Source organism: Meles meles, chromosome 19 (assembly GCF_922984935.1).
Source record: "Meles meles chromosome 19, mMelMel3.1 paternal haplotype, whole genome shotgun sequence".
In the NCBI taxonomy this organism is placed as follows: Eukaryota; Metazoa; Chordata; class Mammalia; order Carnivora; family Mustelidae; genus Meles; species Meles meles.
Window position 1 is genome coordinate 10,738,816 of NC_060084.1, and position 22,784 is coordinate 10,761,599.

The following is a 22,784-nucleotide window of genomic DNA, read 5'->3' on the forward strand; positions in this document are numbered from 1 at the left end:
CTCCATCACCCCTCCTTCTGCAGATGGACTGTTGTTCCATTTGGAAGTCAAGGTTGGTGCCACCCAAGTGGGTTCCTGCTGCGAGGGCTTTGAGGACATCCTCGTCCCTCATTTGCAGGACATCGAGGGCTCCAGACATCAGTTACGACATGGACCCCTCCCTGGGTAGCCCAGAAAGTGTTTGTTCTTAGTATCATATGACCGATGCACGGTCTGTGTGCTTACTCTCAATTCTTAGAAGAAATCTGTACTGTACTGATGAATAATAAAGATTGGGCTACTGCCACCAAATTCAAAAGTGATTCTACACAGAGATGACTATTAAAATTCAAAATAACAGCAATAATAAACCCACCAAATCATGATTAGAAATAAGTCTTACTACCAGTTTTACAACTTTGCCTTTCTAATGGCAAATCACATTTTATTTTAATTTCCAGTGGTAAAGATTCATTTCCGTTTCCAAGGTTTTCTTTGCAGAGCTTTTAGTTCAATCAAACATCCAGGACAGGTAAATGCGTCATTTGTTTTTGTTCTGTTGGAGAGATGGCCTGGTGTTGAAGGTTGATGCCCTAATTTCATCAAATGTATCAGTGCATTATTACTGAGCAATGAACAGAGGTTTCTATGGCTAATTAGGTTAGATTATTTGCCATTGGCATAATATTGCCTTTCCGCATTGGGCAGTAGGAAAGCAATAAGGATGCTCCAGAGGAGCTAAGAGCCATGTGCAGGAAAATACTGCAATAAAATCAGCCCATAAAACCTGAAAAAGCCATATAAGAACCATTTAACACTAGGAAAATACAACAAAGTTTGAAAGTAAGAATGGAAGAGGGTTGACTATTTGCAATCATTCTCATTGTCAACATTGTAAACATAAGTAGATCCGCCTCTAAGAAATGCATCTTAGGTCATAGTTGGTCATCTTGATTCACTCAACATTTCCACGTTCAAAGAAAGTAAGAAATTATTCCATACTATTGCATTGATTAAAACATGATGACATCTCCAAGACAAAGGGGGGAGTAATTGCAAATATGGGTCAATTGCCCGTATGGCCTGACTGCTTCTCTTACCTCCGAAATAATAGGTACCACCTGAATAAATCTGCTCAGGCCCCAGGGAAGAAGCAGCAGAGGCCACTTGGCCATCTACGGCCACACTCAAGTGATTCCGTTTGGCAGATAAGGAGATGGAATGCCACTGCCCGTCACTTAATCCAACACCTGGGGGAGACAAAACCAGTTAAAGAGATCTCTCTCAACAGTGAACAGTATAAGCAGTTAGTCAGAAACAAAATACACATCGCCCATAGCACTCAGCATATTAATAAAAGGATACAGAAAGACAGGAAAAGGAGGCAAGTGGGTACCCTCTTGTGGAAAATGGTACGTTATTCCTTTCTTAGGGCCTCAATAAAAAGCACAAAATCCCCAACTTTGGACAAAGTCCTAAGTGGTTAAAAATCTTTCAATTATTTGGCATGGACAGTTTTTAGCTTACGTCATGTAATTTATCTTTTACAGGGAGGGCTTTAGGAAAAGCATATTTTCCAGAATTCTAGGTTAGACCCAATAAAATGATGTATCTGCTTTTTTACATTTTTGTGTAGTCATCTTTTATAATATTATATATTTAGCAACATATATCAAGTCAATCATTACAAAAAATGACTGTGAATATTGAAGAATTTCCCATATAATATGAACTTAAAAAAATAAAGCAGTATGTGAAACCACATTTATATAGTCGATCCTCATGGTGTGTAGATTCCATATTTGCAAATTCACATACTCACCATAATTTATTTGTAACCCCAAAATCAATACTCAGGGCATCTTTGGAATCATTCACAGAAACGCACAGAGCAGTGAATAAATTGAGTTGACCGACACATGTGTTTCTAGCGGAGGTTAAACAAGCAAATGCTTGTTTCAGCTCTCATAGGTAAGCACATTTCCCACACTTTTGGGCTTTTGGTTGGTGATTTTTCCATTTAAAAGACCCCAGGCATACTGATGAAGTACTGTCTGGTGTTCCTAAATGCAAGAAGGCTGTAATAATGCCTCACAGAGAAAATATACATGTTATATGAACTTTATTCAGGCATTGGTTATAGTACAGCTGGTCACAATGGGTCAAAAATATATATCAAATAAGGTATCTTGACACCTTATCTCTCTATGTGATAGAGAGAAAGCAAGGTTATATATTGACCAGTTAACAAAAATGTTGTGATCAGAAAGTCACAGGAACCTAACCCTATAACTCCCCTAGGAGTGATAACCGTTCAATATTTGCTAATTCAATGTTCATGATGGCTTTACACAACATAACTAATGCAAATAATGAGAATCAACTATATATATATATACACACACACACACACAAATCTAATGATAATCCTACTTTTTGTATAAATATGGGGTAGAGCTGAAAGGAAATATCCCTATATAGAAAGAGTAATTTTTGTGTAATGGGAAATTGTGGTTTTTATTCATTTTTATATTTCCCTGGATTTTTCAAGATTCTATAACCAAAAATTGCATTAATCAAAAATCAAAGTATTCTCTTCACCTCTAAAAAACAATCTCCCATCCCTCCCATGGCAGCTCTAGTTCGATGAACCCATGAGATGATTTAGCCCTTTCCTTCTTAAAGGGAATTAAGTCTACAAAGGCTCTGTGTTTGAGTATCAGCAGACAGGTGGAAGCTAAGCATCCCTATTGTGGATTTACCAGTAAGGTTTATATCCATTGAATACCTAATGCTATATGATTTTGTATATCAAATTAGTAAACTAAAATAGAAGTACTCTATTAAACCCAAAGGTCATGGCCTCTTTTCTGATATTATGTACAATGTACAATTTCTTTACTTCCCCAGCCATTTTCAACCACAGGCTTTCAGACAGGAAATGTGTAGAAGCTCTCTTATGCGATTAAGCTCTTTGCTCTGGATTTATTTAGTATAACGCAAATTCCATCCTGGGCACCGAAGCTCATTTTTATACTACATCCAGGAAGCAAAAAAGATTTTCAAAGACCCAACTGACTTGGTTTGTGAAAGATAATGAGAAAGACCTGAAAAATGAAAAATGTAGGTTAGATACTTTTAGACACATTTTCTAAGAGTGGGCTCTGGAAATAGACGCCTAAAGAGTTACGTAATCCCTGACGGGATGAGATCGGACTAAAATAGATGCCCCAGATTTGTCATCCAGAGCTTCCTTTAAGAGGATACATTTAGAGTGAAAGTCCTCGTACTGAGCTTTGCGTCACATGCAAAGGCACCTCCCACCTTCCCTCTGCCACCATGCACGGCCACGGCCTCCTATTGGCTCTCTTAAAGGTTGGACAGGCCTGTAAACATCACTTTGCTTCTGTTATCTTAGGCTTTTTACCCGTCCAGGACCATGCTTCTCAAACTGTATGTGTTGATGAACTTTCTTTCCTGGCCTAGAGCAGACTGATACTTTCATAAAATTGAGGGCAAGTTAGTAACAATTAAATAAAAAAAAAAAATACAAGCTCAGCGTCCATGTGTTTGGACGGCATGGCAAGACCTTACTGCTCTGACACGTTCTTAGAACCTAATGCCAAGGGCGCCTGGATGGCTCAGTGGGTTAAGCCGCTGCCTTCAGCTCAGGTCATGATCTCAGGGTCCTGGGATCGAGTCCCGCATCGGGCTCTCTGCTCAGCAACGAGCCTGCTTCTCTCTCTCTCTCTCTCTGCCTGCCTGTCTACTTGTGATCTCTCTCTGTCAAATAAATAAATAAAATCTTAAAAAAAAAAAAGAACCTAACGCCAAGTTTTATGCTCCTCTTGGAAACAAATATTTCACTGAATGGGTGTTAGTGCAGGGACCAAACTTTGAGTAGCTGTGCTCCAGGTATCTGCTGGGTGATGCAGCCTGCAGGGTTAAAGTCAAAGCTCGGGAATTTCTTCCGTCAATACAGAAGGCAGTTTAGATTCCCAGCAAAAGACTGCTAGGACCACGGCTCTGTCATCTGACCCAGTGAAGTCACCCACCTCACCAGCTAGCATGTAGTGAAGTTGTGCACTGTTTGTAGGGGAGCCACTGGAAAGCTCTTCCCAAGCCTCCTTTACAACAGACACCGCTGACTTTTGAGAGGGAGGTTTGTTTGTTACCCATCAGTGGGATTTATTATGTAAATGAAACAACGAAAAGTCCCATGAGTTTCTTTCTCTTAACATGACATAATGAAAGGATCATTTTAAAATTAGGTTCTATTTTTTTTTTTTTAAGTGTACAACTCCTTCCCGCTTTTAGGTCTGATGAGAGGGAGCCCCTTAAAGACCACATCGCTGTGAAAGAAGGGAAGGAGAAGAATCACAGAATTTGTACTTTTTCTTGTTCATGATGTTAGGTAAGTAAATGCTAATGCAAGGACTGCTCCCATCCCTCCTAAGTTTTGAATCTGGGGGAGGGACATGTTTTGTGGGTATAGTTTTAAAAAATAACAGTTTTTATGGATTTCATACCAAGTACTGTGTGCTTTACATGCATTGTATATTTCATCTTCAACACTGCTAGTATTATGCTCATTTTAAATATGGGGAAAATGAGGCTCAAGTAAGAACAACAAATTATCCATGGTACTGTCCAGCTGGTAAGCTGATTCCAAAACCCATACTCTTCTCTGCCTACAGGACAAACAGTCCCTTTATTTTTTTGCTCTTATAAATAATTAAATTTGAGAAAGCGAAAAGCAGCCCCCAAACAGCAAGGGAAGTAGCCTGGCATTCTGAGCAAGGCCTTGGTGGTATGGGACTTTGGCGGGCACACTGGGCTAGGCCTTGGTGTTCTCCCACTGAGCACAATCTCATAGAAACCAATATTAGTCAAGGCAACTCTGTGATGACAATGAAATTGGACCAAAAAAAAAAAAAAAAAAAGAAATCAAGATGACTTTATAATCTTATGTAATCTTGTGTAATAACAAGGCTACTGGGAAAAACCACAAAAATACCAAACTTCCTCTTCTGGATAATATGAATGACGACCGAGTTTATATTTTTTTATACCAATTACCAATTACAGCTTTGGCCTTATTTCATTCCTACATCCTAGAGAAGATTTATAAAGACACCTCATCACACAGTTGCTAAGCCTCACTTCCTAGCAGCATTTAATCCAGAGGAATTTTCCACTTCCTCGAAATCTCCCCGCAAATCAGCTAAAAACCCAAAATCTTACAATAAATCATTCTTAACACCCCATATTAAGACACACCCATGGCTCCCTAGGGTGTGTGTTTTCCTTGCCGCAATAATCAATAAACCCAACTCGTTTGATTACAGGTATATTCACTTGAGACTTTTGGTGGAAGGCACTGACAACTCTAAATGGAATAATGAAAGAATAGAAAAATAAATAGAAGTGTTTGCAATTATATGTAGTAGGGGAGAACACGACTGTTTACCAGAACTCTCTCCCTCTCTTTCATTTTCCCTTCCTCTCCCCCTCCTCCTCCTTCTTTCTCTCTCTCTCTCCCTCCCTCTCTTTTTCTCCCCTAATTAGGTCCAACCACATAAACACACAAAATACAGAAGGAGGAAAGTGACTTACATCTGTTCCTTGTACACAATCTTCTGGTATCAACTCTAAATTGCTACAAAGAAACTGTGACAGCTTAGCCACCATCACTGTCTCACAACACTCATTTTATATATAAATACTTACTTATGAAATAAGATTTTATAAAGAAAAAAAAGCCTGCTGTACAGGGTAGATTCTTGGCAAAGATGCAAAGGTGGTAATATGTAGGCTCTTGCTCAAGGAGGAACTTAAGGGTTTTTCTTGTTCTTAAATATCTTTACGTGCTCTGAAACAGTGTCAGAAATTCCTACATCCATTAACTACACTCACTAACCAGAACTAAAGTTCCAGACAACCAGATGGCTCTTGTCAAGATGGAAATATGGAGATCACTGGTGCCAATCACTTCAGGAGAAAAGAGGGAGTTGCAGGGAGTGACAGGTTTACAGTCTGAAAGGTAGGGATATGCTAACAATGAAAGGGAAGAAGGTGGGATGAAACAAGGCTTCTCCTGGGTTAGGCAAATCAAGAGGGCTGCTCTTCTGCCAGGGCCACAAGAATCGAAGGTCTAGTAAATGAAAAATGCCAGAAAAATCTCTTATTCTGCAACCCCGCATCTCCAGGCCTTGCCCATAAGAGCAAGAAGCCGGTTTATAGGCCTGATTTTCATAGGCAAAAGCAGAAGCAGAAATGCTAAACCATAGCAGAAATCTCAAATCCTACAATAATGAGTTTGCTTTAAATAGGAAAATATAAGCACACTGTTTGTTGGGTCCCTGATGCCGTCTGAACGATTTTTGGTTTGACATCTATAAAAGCGACAAATACTGGAAATATTTTGTGTCATGAAGAATTTTGTAATACTGCTAATATCTTTCATTATTTAGACTAGTATCTTTAATATTTCAAAAATCATACAGGCTGACACAGTATTTTCAAAGAATTCCACGTGACAATTTGCCAAACTGTATATATCACATTAAAAATTTATCCTGCTAATTCAAAGATTTGGATAATTCTGTTCTTTCTCAACACAATTTCATTTTTATTCCACTGCAAAAGATAGAAAAATTATGATTCTTTAAAACATGTAAGATTAGTGATTTGTATCTTCAGGAGCTAAGAAAAATTGAGCCACCCTTACAGAATGCAAAGCTTTGACATAATATACAAATCCGTCAATAAGTATCTGATTCCCTTTAAGCAGTCATTATAATACATTCTGACAAAGGACTTAATTCTTGGACATTGTACATGTGAAAGCCTTCCCCCAGAAGAAAACCAATGAACAACCCACCTGGTACCATTTACACACTATATTTTCAACTGCAAATGGTGCTTGCCTCACTGAAACTGGCCAAAATTAATATTTTTCAAGAAACTGGAGAAACGGGAGTGGGGGAGTTGGTAAGTCAAGGCTTACTTGTATAATCTGAAGTATAACGATTTTTCCTATCTTGGCATTCATCTATAGTCAAGACTCCTTGTTATTAAGCCATGGAAACAGTCACACTGAGTCCTCTGATGCCATAATGGGTTATATTATATATGAATTTAAACATTAATTTAGAGATTTTTAAATCATTCAGAGTATTATCTATACAGACCTATGCCTAGTAATTTAATAAATATTCCTGCCTGTAATGTGTTTAGAAATGGACTGACTTCATGGGGCTCACTATAGTAACACTGTACTGAAGCAGTTTCTTTAAGATTTTGAAAGAAGGCTATGAATATAACCACTTCTTAGGATGTCAAATAAATCACAATAAACTGCACATTCATGACAAGCTTACATTTTTAGGCCCTCGTTTTAGGGAGCCTATTAATTATTCATATGGCACTGATTATTTCCTTTTGTCAAGCCTGCAAATCTACCACATTTTGAGCATTATATTAAAAAGTCACAACATAGTGGCTGTTAAAAATTATAATTAATATTGAACTTTCAGCTCCCACATTTAAACTGCAGTGATATGTTGAACAACAAAAAAGATACATAAAGACTATGCATTTATGCATCCATTTGTATACTTGTTCTTCCTATATTTAGTTTCTGACTGTAATCTAACTGATTTTTCCTCTCTCAGTCATATTCTATTAATTTGGTCATAGTTAATATAAAGGAGTACTACAATGGCATCTTTAATTTTTTTTTTAAAGATCATTTATTAAAGTGATGTAGCAATTTACCCCAATGTGACCTCTGGTTGCTTGGCTTGGGTGTTATTCCACATATATGAAAATGTGATGGAGATCCCTTGTCAAGAACTATATAATTTTAATGAAGAGACAAAAATATCCCTCACCCAAAGCACTGACCTAAATTAGACATTAATTTTCCAGATACTCATACAGTCTCCTTAATTATATTACTTCAAATCACTATGATACCGTATTGCCTAGAAGTGGAGAGAATCTTATTTGGTGCCCAAATGGAGAACTTCACATGAATCTTTCCATCCTCCCCAAATATATCCAACCCTGTACAGCATACATCGGCAAATCAAGTCACATCACACACAAATCTAGAGATAGAGATTCAGATCCAAGAAAGGCCTCTCGCTTTCTCTCACAGAGCAGATAAGGCTAATAGCTGTGGTAGATAGAGCCTACTCTTCCACTGAAGATGCCCAGTAAGCTTTTGGATCCATTTCAAAGTCCTTCACATTTTTTCCCAAAACACATTTCCTGGAGTGGGCAAGAGGGTCATGAAAGGACACTTCTATTCCCCCGTAACTATCGTCTGGTTAATAAAAACTGCTAGTGTCGAAGCCATATTTAAAAGGAAATAGGAAATCAAGGTCCTGTAAGGCAGAGCACTGATAATCTTATTAACTCAAGTATTCATTTATTAAACAAATACTAATTTTTTGGTTATGCATAAAATTTTATGGAAAAGGGACCAAGAGATAATGAAATCTTTCAAACCCATATGCTTTGCCTGCAGGAACACACTTATTACCTGCTGTGATGTCTCTGGGTAGTTTTCCTGGCTGGTAGAGATTCAGCCTAAGTTTTCCATCATTAAGAAAGAGGAGGAGACCCCCTGAAACCAGGTGAAGTTCGCTGAATAGCAGAAGTCCTGCCTTATTCCAGGTTCGAATTTGAAACATGGCCGAAAGCTCGTCCTCCCTGGAAAAGTCTGGCAGGGCTAAGTAACTCTTGGGGCTGAGAAAAGTCACAGGCACAGACTGTGATTGTGAACAGGAAAACGACACATTTCCCTGTGAAAAAAGCAAAAGAAAAAGCTTTAAGAATGGCTCATATCATTTTAGTAATAGAAATGGGAGTATTCACAAAGGCTGTTTATCGATCTCAAATTATCCTTGGTTTAAAACAACAACAAATTGCTAACATGACGATTCAAATCCTTGCCGTATAGCTTAAAGATTCTTTATATCCTGTGATAGTATGGTCATCTTTCCCTGGGTTCTTGGTGAAATCCGTTTTCCCCCAGCTCTCAGCTTCTATAAAGGCATCTAACTCAATGCCATTGAAGTCAATAAAAATTTCTTTAAGCCAATTTTTGTTTCTTATCCTTCCTTGGCTTTCCATTCCCTGGACTCTGGGTGAAATCCTTTTCTCCTTCATCCTTTGATGCCTTTGGTTCTAACCCACCCCATAATGTACCCAATATTAATGAGCTACTATATTTCCTTCTGTATTTTTTCATATTTTTCTCTTTTCCCATTGGATCTCTTATTTATATGTAATATATATAGAGACAGTTTCAGTTTTATGTTCAGTTGTATGTACATAAGGACACACTTAAGATATATGTTGATAATATACCTGCACATTAAGTATTATTTATTTTACAAAAATAGGAGCTAAATGTTTAGAACTAAAAAATATCTTATGGCTGGGGCGCCTGGGTGGCTCAGTGGGTTAAAGCCTCTGCCTTCAGCTCAGGTCATGATCCCAGCGTCCTGGGATCGAGCCCCGCATCAGGCTCTCTGCTTGGCAGGGAGCCTGCTTCCCTTCCTCTCTCTCTGCCTGCCTCTCTGCCTACTTGTGATCTCTTTCTGTCAAGTAAATAAATAAAATCTTTAAAAAAAAATCTTATGGAAATCCTTTTGAGTTATCTGGCATACGTCTAATTCCTTCTTTTTGTTGACTGCATAATATTCTATTATGTGAATATTCCAACTTTTACTCAGTCATTTTCCTGTTAATATGCTTATTCTTTGTTTCCAGGTTTTGCCTCTCCCATAATGCTATAATAAATAACTCCCCATGCTCCTATGTGTATTTTCAGTTCTACAGAAGAGAGTTCTAAATACAGAACTATATATAACTACATGTTTTAATAAATATTTCCAGCTTCTTTTCCAAAAAGAAGTTATAGGACTCCACATTTCTCCTGGTAATATACAAGGATATCCTTGTCCCCACATCCTTGGCAGGAATAGGTATTACAGATCTTTTAAATCTGCACAAGTTCAATGACAAAATGGCAACATGAGAGATCATTTTTATTTATCTTGCATTTACCTGACCAACAGTGAATCAGCATTTTTCACGAGTTTGTGGCTCTTTCAGACCAGCTTTCCTCAGAATGGTCTGTTTTTTCCTTATGTTTATCGATCTCAAATTATCCTTGGTTTAAAACAACAAATTGCTAACAACATCAAGATTCAAATCCTTGCCATATAGCTTAAAGATTCTTCATATCCTGTGATAGTATGGTCATCTTTCCCTGGGTTCTTGGTGACATTTTTCCTTTTCTGTTTTACACTGGACACTCAATGTGTAATGCATTCCTTACATTCCTTTATTTTTTAAAAGATTTTACTTTTAAGTAATCTCTACACTTAACATGGGGCTTGAACTCAAAACCCAAAGATCAGGATAAGCCAGCAAGACATCCCAACATTTCTTTATTTTTAAAACATTTTTGGCCTTTTCTTATCATTATGCCTGTATCATCAGATTAACATATATTATTTCTCATCTAATGGTTTTATAATAGATCTTCAAGATACCTTGGAATTGCATAAATTTTCATTAAAATACTACATATATATAAATTATTCTGCTCATTCAGTAAAATAGATAGGTATTTAAGGATTTAAAAAACTTTAAGGTCTGAATTATTTAGAAATAATTAAACACGTTCCTTATTCAGAAATGACAATAAACGTATTTATTTTTCCTAAAAGTAATCTTTAACATGTTTTCCAAATACAGATTTGAAAAGTCAGTGAAATTGACTTTACCTAGAAGGATACACATTGGAATTAAACCATTGGTCTTGGTTAAACAAAAATATTTGGCTATACTCTGATTCTGTTAAAAGTGAATTAGCTTTCCTTATGGACAAATATATTGTCCCACTGAATGAAATAACAAAAGTGGGAGAGTAAATTACACTGACCCATAATGTAAAGGCAATTAGAAACTAACAAACCTCGTAAAACTAGAAACATTTTAACATTTTACCAGCTGCAGTTTGGTCTGATGCTTCATTGGGACAGCTACCCGCTACCCTGCAAGCAGCAAATCCTCTTGCCCATGAAAGGTGGGTGTTAGCTGCACGAGCAGTTTCTGGAAACTTCTTTGCCAATGAAACATACACATCTATCTACAGTATTTTTATTTTCCTTTTAAATCATCTTCCCTTTTATAAAAACATAACTAAAAATCTTTCTGGATGGTATACTTCCATAAATACTACCAATTCACACAGAGAATCAGGAATAAAATCTTTGGTAAACAGTAAATATTCCCACGATATGCTCTGGGATTGGCTGACACGGCACGAGCCTAAATGGATACATCCTCAGTTTTGAACAATTAAAGAAATGTATTGAAATGATCTGTGTGTCGGCTTTTCTGTCATGGTTAAACTGGAAACCATGTTTCCCAGAATCCCCTTCCATGCCTGGTTCTGGTGAAGAATTAGCCCAAAATGAAGCCTCTGTGGTATCTGAATCAAAAGTGAAATGCCAGCCATTTCCTTCCAAAGAATTTTTTTTCCTGTGACAAAAACACAGTGAAGGATGATCACAGAGAAGCTGGTCTGTTCCAGTTTGTCCTGGCTCTCCTTCGCTCTGCTCTGTCTCTTCTTCCTGACAGCTGCCCTCCACATTCCAGTTCCTCTGACAATTGTTAAGATTCAAGTCCTAAAATAGATCCCTTGTTCATAAAACTCATAGTGGTGCTGCTTCCCTGCCTGAACCCTGACCGGTACAGTCATACTTAAAATCTGCTGCATTTCCACAGAATTAGAATATAATGCACCCTGACCAGCGCTGCTATTGGGGCAGACTGGCAGATGCAGTGTTGTAACAGCCTATTCATTTCTTTTATTTGTTATGAATGACCATGGCAGAATACAGGTTTTCAAGTGCCTCTCTAATCTACATGGATGTTAACTAATTCCAGGAACTTGGTATGCTTATTTAGGGAGTTTGTCAGGGAATATCTTATTAAGGAAGTTACACAGCAAAGAAATTAGTCCCCTGGAGTAATAACATCACAAAATTAAATTACCAACTGTAAAAAGAAAAAATGCTTTACTTCATATAAAAATAAAAATAATCCTGGCCTGTGCATTATAATTTCTTCAGATGGGATTAATCCTTTCTATGCATATTGCCAGGCAGAGAAAATTTTTAAAAGAGTAATCTCTAAAACATAGTGTCAAGTGGGAATCCAAAAATGGAGCAGTTTTATTGTGTGGAAAAGTAACATAGTTTCACTCATTCATTTACATGAGGATTCTCTTACCATAGCGATGATCTCCGGTTTTTGTCGCTTGGCCAAATCAATGATATCTACTCCATTATAAAAGAGGTTTTCTAGACACCCATGAAAATTCTTATGGGGGAATGATACTGATTTTCCAGGTGCTGGAATCCCTCCAAAGCTGATCTTAGAAAGAAAAATGGCATCAATAATATTGTTTAGTGATTTTCTGATAATCTGCTTAAATAATTATGATTAGCAGCTATAGACTTAATCACCACAGATTAATCAATTTTTCATCACTACACTGCCATATTGCTAATTTCATATGGATATTTTTTTAAATTAAAATGCAGATTTGAAAAATTTACATGCATTCAGTTTTCATTTACACAAGAGCTTGATTATTCTTACAAGTTACTAATCATATCTGGATTTGATGTTTATTGGTTGATGAATCAAAAGGCAGCTTTATATCCACGGTAAAGCTCTGTTTAATAACATAACTGGTTATAATGGCATTTTGTTTTATCTACATTTCCGGCACATATTGGTTATTTGCACATTTTAATCAATTGATAATCTATTCATTACTACAACCTCTTCATAAATCTACACTGCTCAAGGATGCCTTACAGCACACACACATACAAAAAAAAAAAACCAAAAACCCCAAAACAAACAAACAAAAAAAACATGCAACACATTCTGTATTCACTTATATGATCTCCTGGAGATTTCCTACATGTGATAATCAGTGACTACGCATTTCAGATAAAAAAGAAAATCTCTCTCTGTAAGAGTAGATTAACGTATCGTCAGGAAGATGAAGCGTCAGGAGTATCTGCCCAAGTCTGCTCTTGTGAGTCAGATCACCTTGGGAAACACTTCTCCAGGACTTGGATTTACTCTGAAAGAGGGGAGGGGTGCTCCCTATGGTGTATTTTCTTTTGCATGACTCCCCAACATATAAAAATCTGTATTTATTGAAACATAACTATCACACCTCATAATCAAGGTCCAGGTAACTGAACTCTCCCTGGGCATGGAAAGGGTGCCTGTGCTCATCTACTGTAAAGTTGACTTGTTTGCCCACACGCTGGATGAGCACGGAGTGCCAGTGCTCATCATCCAGCAGGCTGCCCAGGGTGAGATTGATGAGCGTGTGAGCCGAGGGCAGTCTGGCTTCACCTGAGAGGAGAAAACAGTAACAGCACCATTATTCCCAGTCTTAAAAAAAAAAAAAAAAAAAAAAAAGTTTCCCCTTGTGGACCAGCATCTCTCATAACAATTGCCATCTCCTTCCTCGCATTCCACCAAAGACACCAGTATGGATCCACCTGAAGTTTGAATATAATATCCTCTCAACCTTGTTGTGATTTCTTCCACTGTTAATTCTTCTTATTAGTATTTCCCATCACATGCTCATTTGCAATGTAAATTTTATCTTTGCTACAACCTCATTATTTTTACTACCTCAGTATTTTTCAATGACCCATCCCTTTCTTCATGATGTTTGAAAAGAGCTATGTAGTTCTCTTGATACTTTGTAAAAAATATCAAATAAGGGTCTTGTACAATTTGCAAAATATGAACCATTTGTACATGAAAGTGCAATATTGGTGTACATATAAGCCCTCCAATATGGAAATAGGGCACCTTAAGTGTTAAAAGAGAAGCTATAAAAATATAAAGTTACTAAAGTGATATCCAAATGGCCAGATTTTTCAACTACTTCACCAAATAACTTTACCTGAATTAATAAGTAAAAAGAGCCTTCCTCTTCTTAATTCCAGTGTAATGTGATCTCCGTTTTGCCCTTCCCGGTGGAGCAGAATTCCATCACTCTGCATAGTTTTAAATTTCAAAGAAATAATATCCTTTACTGGGCTCAGGGAGTTTTGGTCAAATCTGTAGAGAAGGGAACTTTTTCCATCAAGATCAACCACCTCTGACCCTAGAGACAAAGACATTAATAGTCATTCTAAAGGACATGTATGCTTTTTATTAAAGCATCTTAAATGTGTGTGTGTGTATATATGTATATATATGTACATATATATATATGATATACATATACACAGATATATATATAAAGCATTGTGCACACACACACGCATAGTTCATTTCAAGCCAGTCATAAGAGAAAATAAAAGTTCCAACGTCTAATTCCCTCTTGATGCCTGGGATTGATTCCATTCTAGCTTTTACTAACCTGTTTACAAAATCATGATCTAGAAATACATCTTAAACTGTATTCTTAATTTTCTATATTACTGAAAGCTATTTCTTTTCATTCAATAAAAAAAGAAAATCAGGAAAAAGGTTATGATCAATATCCCTAAAACCACTTTGCATATTTCATAATCAGTATTTTAATGATGTTCCTGAAGTGTAGGCGCTAAATGGTTTTTAGCTCCTGAAAAAATGGTTTTGACATCTCAACATTCTCCCAAACGTGCTGCAGGTAAGAGATCTGCATAAAATACCCACATATACATCAGACTCATCAAATGCTACCTCAAGTATATATTAAGCTGACCTCTGTGTTTTGTTTTATCTTATTATTTTTGTGGCTAAATAATAGTACTTAAGAACAATGCTATATTCTGTCTTCTAGAGGACATCGTTGCAAAGACATTCACTTAATGATATTATAAGGGCTGTTCTGCTGTATTTGTGTCAAAACTGTGACATTGACATGTTTTTTCAGCTTTCTGACAGTGTCTTATGTACTCATTGTCAAGATCACTTTTATTCAGTTCATCTGAAAAAAGATGTCATGTTAAACCAGTAACGTAACAGCACATCTGTCAAAATCGGTTGCGTCCTGCACAACAGACACAAAATAGAACGGATAATACTCAGAAAGCCTAGCAGTGTTTTCTACATTTCGCAAGTCGAAGTTGTTGTTGTTGTTGTTTTTTAAGACAATTACCCTTGAGAGTGCGCTTATGTAATAAATGAAGAGGTTAGGGAAACGCAGTGAAGCTATTTTTCAGCTGGTTAGCTGACTCTTCCCAGTCAATGAAATGACAGTAAAGTTTACTCATCTTGTTTCATTTGACAAAATTATTACAGCTACTTGTATGCCCAAATATACATTTCATTCAGATTATCCATCATATTTAATGTGAACCATTTATACTCACCACCCCCGGAAATTTTTTTCAACTATTTTATGCAGCTATCTTTTGAAAATTCAGAGGTTTGATTTTTCCACATCTTGTTAATGTGCTTATAAAGAATTCATTCACCAAATGCACATGAATAAACATTGCATTCTGTAGAAAGAATAATGTTAACTGAACAATTATTCCTTGTTATATAGCTGAATGAATGTGCACGGTAAAAACATAACTCTGTGTCAAATACAAATAATGTGTTCTATGATTATTAGATTACAATAAATTAAGAGAAATTCCAATAAGACAGACTTTAAACGTTGACACATTCAGAGCCATGCAGTTATCTCTGAGTTAATGTATCGCCTAAAGGCAACCATCATCATAATCATTTTATTTTAGATAAAGTCTATTTTTGGAATTAGCTACCAAGAGAATTTTTTTTTCCAGTAAAGTTTCAACCTGTGTGACTTCAGCATACTACTTTTTTCTTTTTTGCTATTATTACCATATTACAATGGTCATATATATTCACCCTTCACGGCACCTAAAGCTTTCGTGGCTTCAATATTTCTATCAGCAAAAACAGGATAGTGAACAACATATCAGACGATCGATGCTTGAAGCATCTCTTAAACTGAAGCCACATGCCACTTTCCTTCACTCTTACCTATTATCTTCTTAGACCACAGATAATACCTCAGTAATGTGAGACATTCGTTCAACAAGTACGTATTTAGTGCATCGTTTATGAGGCCCTGGGACAGATACTGGGACGAAGAAAGTAATCAATATCAGCATGGCTCCTGCCTTCACGGAGCTGACGTTCCACGAAGATGGATGCGGCTCGGTGAGTGAGCAGCCATGACGGGTTGATCAAGCCTAACCGAAGACTGGGTCTCTTTGCTTAAGGTAGCTGGGGAAACTCAGCTCTCCGATCTAGAAACCTCACCACTAACCTGCCCACTACCCCATGGTCGTCAAGTCCTACTCATGTCCCCCACAAACTTTTAGAATTACTCTTAGGACATTTAGTTCCCCAAACCCAGGCATTCTCCCAACACTTTCTCTCCTCCACTGTCATGAATGGAAGCTCTGAGGGTTGCTGAGAAATACGATGACAGTTAGTAATTCACCTCTCAGAAGAGGAAAAAGAGTGAGCAGGGCTTGCCTTGAAAATGGTTCTGAAAGTAGTTTAAGTAGGAGAAGAATAAACAGACTGCACATGTGTGTGAACAACAGCTTCAGGGGAAAAAGCTAAATAGAATTCAGAACGTGAGTACAGTGTCAGCACAGGAAAACGTCAACATATATATGTGTAACATAAATACGAGAATTTTCATAAAAGAAAAAAATTCAGGATTCCTAACAGTATTACTTCAGATAAAAACCTCACTTATGAAAAAAAAAACTCACTTAAAATGAGTCTAATATTATAAAATATTATTTTATACACTGTTATAAAAAGCTATCTACACAACATATCTGACATATAAAAAGCATATAATTTTAAGCAATAATCACAAAACACTGTGTTGTGGCACATACAGTTAATGATATATAATTCTGGAATTATATGACAAAAAGTCTTGAGAAAGAGAGAGAGGTTTGTACTTTCTCTTGAAAATGGTCTTACCCACTGTTAAGAAAAATTGGAAATACTAGATATAATACAAAGGAATAACTTCACATCCTTTCAACGTCATATTGGACCATTTCCTCACAGACTCACCTAAAGAGTATTTAATTCTATATGAACTGATAAATGTCAGATTTTAATATTTATTACAGATTAGGATTAGACTTTGTTAAGTTACATGTTAAGTTGTAGATCTTTTCCGCTCAGCAGAAATACAAATGGCTCTACAGTTATGGTTTTCTTGCCTTGTTGGACATTAACTATTTATGTACCCAACATAGTGATAGTAATCCAACATTCTTTCTTGAATTCCTGTCTACACTCAGCCTCTTGAATCTTCTTTCAACTAGCTTTATTTACCATTCTTCTGATTCCTTCTTTAATTAATTAAATACACCTTTCATATGTGGTTATTCTGTATTTGAATTTAAGTCATGGTTTTTTGCTTCTGAAAAATTTACTTTCAACATTACTAACTACAAACTACACTTGAGCTTCACATCAATGGGGGAAGCAACATTTCTTTTTTTTTTTTTATTCTATTTATTTATTTGACAGAAAGAAAGAGAGATCACATGTAGGCAGAGCAGCAGGCAAGAGAGGGGGAAGCAGGCTCCCTACTGAGCAGAGAGCCCAAAGCTGGGTTCAACCCCCGGACCCTGAGATCATGACCTGAGCCGAAAGCAGACAGTTAACGCACTGAGCCACTCAGGTACCCCTGGGAAAACAACATTTCAATTTCAGTTTCAACGTCAGCCATCACCAATAACATTCAAGGCTAATTTATTTTCACTCTTCCACAAAGGACACTATCAATGCAAATACATTCTCACAAAAGAAAAGTTCAAATGATTCATACCAGTATTTCTTTACATTGAAACTAACTTATGAAGATTTGATGAGAGTAGGCCATTAAGGAAAGTAATTTAACTCAATATTTATTTGTTTAAAAACACTAAAGTAAGCATCCAAAGTAATATTCATCTTTCAATTAACAGAATCACACTTATGTCCCTCTTTTGTCACGTTCAGAAAAAGAATCTTTGGTACACAGTTGAAATGCATAGATAGGAAAAGTAGACGTATTAGAAAACTGGCTTTAAGAAAAGCTAGAGGGGCGCCTGGGTGGCTCAGTGGGTTAAAGCCTCTGCCTTCAGCTCAGGTCATGATCTCAGGGTCCTGGGATCGAGCCCCACATCGGGCTCTCTGCTCAGCAGGGAGCCTGCTTCCTCCTCTCTCTGCCTGCCTCTCTGCCTACTTGTGATCTCTGTCTGTCAAATAAATAAATAAATCTTTTAAAAAAAAAAAGGCTAGAAATCAGAAGTTAAGAAAATTTGTTACAGTAAAGACCTATAGTCCAAAGATGTAGGAGGAGACATGATACTTGACTGAAAGAATTATGTTTCTAATGGTAAATCTGTTCATTAGTAGGCTTATAACTGAGGTTATATTTTTAATGATTGAATTACTATAGATGTTAATAATGTGGCCCTGTCATGCCCTGTTCACCACAGGGAGGACATAAACTCTAATTTTCTAGTAACTAGTTGCAAATTGTCCTGACACATTTATCCTCCTCCAGCTACTCCCCGTCTAAACCATATTTTTTTAAAAGATTTTATTTATTTATTTGAGAGAGAGACAGCAAGAGCAGGGGTGGGGCAGAGGGAGAAGCAGACTCCGACTCCCGGCGAGCAAGGAGCCTGACATGGGGCTTGATCCCAGGACCCCGAGATTATGACCTGAGCCAAAGACAGATGCTCAACTGACTGAGCCACCCAAGTGCCCCTTCTGAACCATTTTTAATCATGTTTTATTACAGTGTAGCTTAGAGGTTAAGACAACCAGTCTGTCTAGGTTCGCATCTTCCCTCTACCTTGGGCAAGCATATGAGTTTCCTGTTACTGATGTAACCAATGACCACAAACTTGGTCCCATGAAACAACACAAATTTATTATCTTCTAGTTTGGGAATTCCAAAGTCCTAAAATCAAGGTGCTGGCAGGAGCTGCTTTCCTTCTGAACTTTCCTCCTCTTTCCTAGCTTTTAAAGACCATCCACACTCCTTGGTTCATGACTCCTTTCTTTGTGTACAAGACTCCTATCATAGCATCTTCAACTCCCCCACCTTGTTTCTGCTCTCCTTCCCTGACTATGCTCTCACCCCCCTCTCATAAAGACCCTTGTGATTACACTGGACCCATCTGGATAATCCAGGCTACTTTCCCTATCTCAAGATCCTTAATTTAATCAAACCTGGAAGTACCTCTGTTATATAAGGTAACAAGAGTCATATAAGGTAACCGAGCATTACTCCTTCTAAGACGCAAGGTACTTAACCCCTTTGCCCGTTTCCTCTCTGTAACATGGGAATAATAATAGTATATTCTTCACAGGATTATTGTAGGAATGTATATCTGTGTAATTTTTGGAAGACTTGCCAGCACATAACTACAACTCAAGGAACATTAACTACTACTAACGCTAACGCTATTATTTCCTGTTAGAACACTGGGCAGGCGAAGAGGCACAGGAAAAAGAGTTTAATAAATACATCTGGTGTATTTATTTTAAAGAGTAAACTCTTTAAAAAATAATGAATTTCTGAAGAGCACGAGAAGTGCTCAATTATCAATGTCACGGGCCAGGCTATGCAGCAAGAATGATTTTGAGCCATCTGTGGGTTCTGTGGCTTTTTCTCTGTCTGTCAACTAATGCCTGAGCTGACTCACCATGGCGATTGTCAGTGACCTGAATCCTCCTCAGTGAATACCTCCGTCTCAAATCTCCTCATTTACAGCAGGCAACAGGAAAGGAGAGACTCACAAAGACTACAGGCCCCACTCTCCTATCAGCAACCCCAGGAAAGAGGGAGAGACTGCTTTATTTGCATGATTCAGAAATACAATCTCCCGTGCAATGAAGAGTTTTCCCATACAAAATATTCTAATTTCTTTCAGGGAGTTACGTCCGAAGTGGCATTGGTGAAATGTGTGTTCTCTGCTCCTTTCTGTAAGCACGTATTTATGGCGAGCTCCTTGTGAACAGTGGAAGGCACAGGAATGCATAAACCCAGAACACCTTTTTTTTTCTGTCAAGGAGCTTCCATTCTAATGGGAAAGATGCACATCCCCGAGATGTGATTTTTCACACCAGTGCTTGGAACTTTGCTTTCTGCCTTGGTGCTGGGTCCGAATGATTTCTAGCAGGGACAGGAGTCGATCCACTCAGCCTCAGAGAAAAATGTCAACTAAATTGCAGATGTGCCTCTGTGAGCAGCAAACAGTTCCCCTACCCCTGCATATTTCACATAAATGCAGTCCTCATTGTGATATCTACCACTTGACTTGGTATCCCTCCCTCACACCTACATCCTACCCCTGCTCCAGAAGTTTGAGACTTTGCAAAATGTGAGGTTGCTATCTGAAAAAGTGATGCCCTCCCCGCCTTCCCTAAGTGGATGACTAAGTAATAGTAATGGCAGATGAACAGATGACAGCATGAGGATTATCTGACCAGAAGGACAAGAAGGTTAAAGAAACCTCTCCCCTGGAAATGAGTAACCTCGTTGCAGGCTGAACTGTACCATGGAAAATGAACATGTTTATCTGCGCTGGAGACGATATGTGCACAAAATTGTGGAGGTGGTGGCGGCTTGCCCCTGCAAGGTGTTTTGGGGGAGAAATTGGTTCTGTGAATTCAACTGTGAATCATCGCATCACTGATGAGGTCAGTTGGCTAAGAAACAGGGAAGAGACAAATTGGAATAGAAAATGCATGAGCTGGAAAACAAATCCTAGAAAAACAGAAAACTGACTTTATTAAAGGTCATGAAAGAGTTCCTGAAAAAGACATGAGACAATCAATCGGAGAAAGACAACTATCATATGATCTCCCTGATATGAGGACATGGAGAAGCAACATGGGGGGTTAGGGGGATAGGAGAAAAATAAATGAAACAAGATGGGATTGGGAGGGAGACAAACCATAAATGACTCTTAATCTCACAAAACAAACTGGGGGTTGCTGGGGGAAGGTGGGATTGGGAGAGGGGGAGGGGGCTATGGACATTGGGGAGGGTATGTGCTATCGTGAGTGCTGTGAAGTGTGTAAACCTGGCGATTCACAGACCTGTACCCCTGGAGATAAAAATACATTATATGTTTATTAAAAAAAAAAATTTTGGAAGGGGAGGCGAACCATAAGAGACTATGGACTCTGAAAAACAACCTGAGGGTTTTGAAGGGTCAGGGGTGGGAGGTTGGGGGAACAGGTGGTGGGTAATAGGGAGGGCACGTTTTGCATGGAGCACTGGGTGTTGTGCAAAAACAATGAATACTGTTACGCTGAAAAAATAAATAAAATGGAAAAAAAAAAAGACATGAGTGCCTTCTATTAATTTTGTGGGAAGCACCCCAGAAATATAAAGGCAGAAAACCTGCTCTAAGTGGAAAGAGAACAATGGACCAAAACTCTTCTGTGCTAAACAAGAAGTTGGTCTCCAGTACTGAGCACATCGCTTCTTTATCTGAAAATTACTACCTGTGAATTTCTAAACAAACAGACGTCCAATTTTGACTTCTAAGAAACATAAATCAGACTGAGTCACCGTTAAACTATTACATGGTGAAATATGAAAGCAAGAGCAGGATGTATTGGTACTTGAGATCTGCAAATTACTGAACTGGGTTTTGAAGAGACGGCGAGGAGAGACCAAGCACTTGTGAAATCAACAGGAAATGGGTTGTACTATTTTTTGCATAGTAGCATCAAGGAGCACAGAATGATTTAAGGGACTCTTAAGTTTAAAACCAACCAAAATTAATACCATAAAAAGGAAGAAGATACGGGATCAAGGGCAGCACCTAACCACAGAGAAAAGGTGACTTTACTATCACGGTTTTAAATAGACTGAATTAAGATCAGTGATAACACTCTAGGAGGTTATAGGAACAAACAAGATCACTGCTACTTAAGTATCCATCTAAATTAACCTTTTCAGTAGGTTTGAAATGGGTAACATCTACCACATCAAGGACCCCTGACTGTGTTACTGGAGGACAGAAGCTATATTTCTGTTTCTCATCTTTGTAAATTTTGTAATGAGTGCCACAGAAGTCACTTAAATGCTGAGTCTCGATTTCCTTATTTGGAATACATGGAATACCTGGAGAAAAATTCCAATTTCTCATATCACACAAAAAGCTGTGGGTTTCAAGTGCAAGTATCAAAAAACCTCATTTATTATATATTTTATATGCCATTATTATCATTTTAATAATAACTAACATTCGAAATCTCCTATGGTCACCTCACAGTTCTTTAATCAACTGCTACTGTAGAAGTATAATACATCTGGGGCTTTTTTTCCTTTATTCATTTTTCAGTTTTTATCCTGGCTAACTGGATGTTTCTCTTAGTTTGTCCACACAGGAAATAGTTACTGAACGCTCACTGTGCGGAGTCCTACATTAGGAGCTGGTGTTACAACAGTGAACACATTCTGTCCTCATGGATCCCCCAAAGAAAGATATCCAGCAACTCATCCCACATGGACAGATGTATTTACAAACTCTAAGCGGAGCATGAAGGAAAAGTGCATGATTGCACGGCAGTTGTGAACAGGGAGATCTAAATTAGGCTTTGATTGGGGACAATATGCTTGAAGAAATGAAACTTACTCTGAGTAGATGCCCACCTTTGTAAATGTCTAGGGTCAGGAGGGAAGGAGGAGGTGTGGGGAAGAGGGTGCATGAGTCTGG

General features: G+C 37.7%; 1 protein-coding gene across 2 annotated transcripts in view; it reads right to left on the reverse strand.

Annotated features, from left to right (window-relative positions):
* The window catches only part of CNTNAP4 (contactin associated protein family member 4), a 260,192-nt gene that overhangs the window by 85,308 nt on the left and 152,100 nt on the right, over positions 1 to 22,784 (reverse strand). For both annotated transcript variants that reach the window (XM_045989410.1, XM_045989411.1), the window contains exons 5-9: positions 14,012 to 14,215; positions 13,265 to 13,449; positions 12,301 to 12,444; positions 8,531 to 8,792; positions 1,080 to 1,229 (exon numbers count right to left, since the gene is read on the reverse strand). In XM_045989410.1, the coding sequence (XP_045845366.1) occupies positions 1,080 to 1,229; positions 8,531 to 8,792; positions 12,301 to 12,444; positions 13,265 to 13,449; positions 14,012 to 14,215 (945 nt within the window). The remainder of the gene's footprint in view (positions 1 to 1,079; positions 1,230 to 8,530; positions 8,793 to 12,300; positions 12,445 to 13,264; positions 13,450 to 14,011; positions 14,216 to 22,784) is intronic.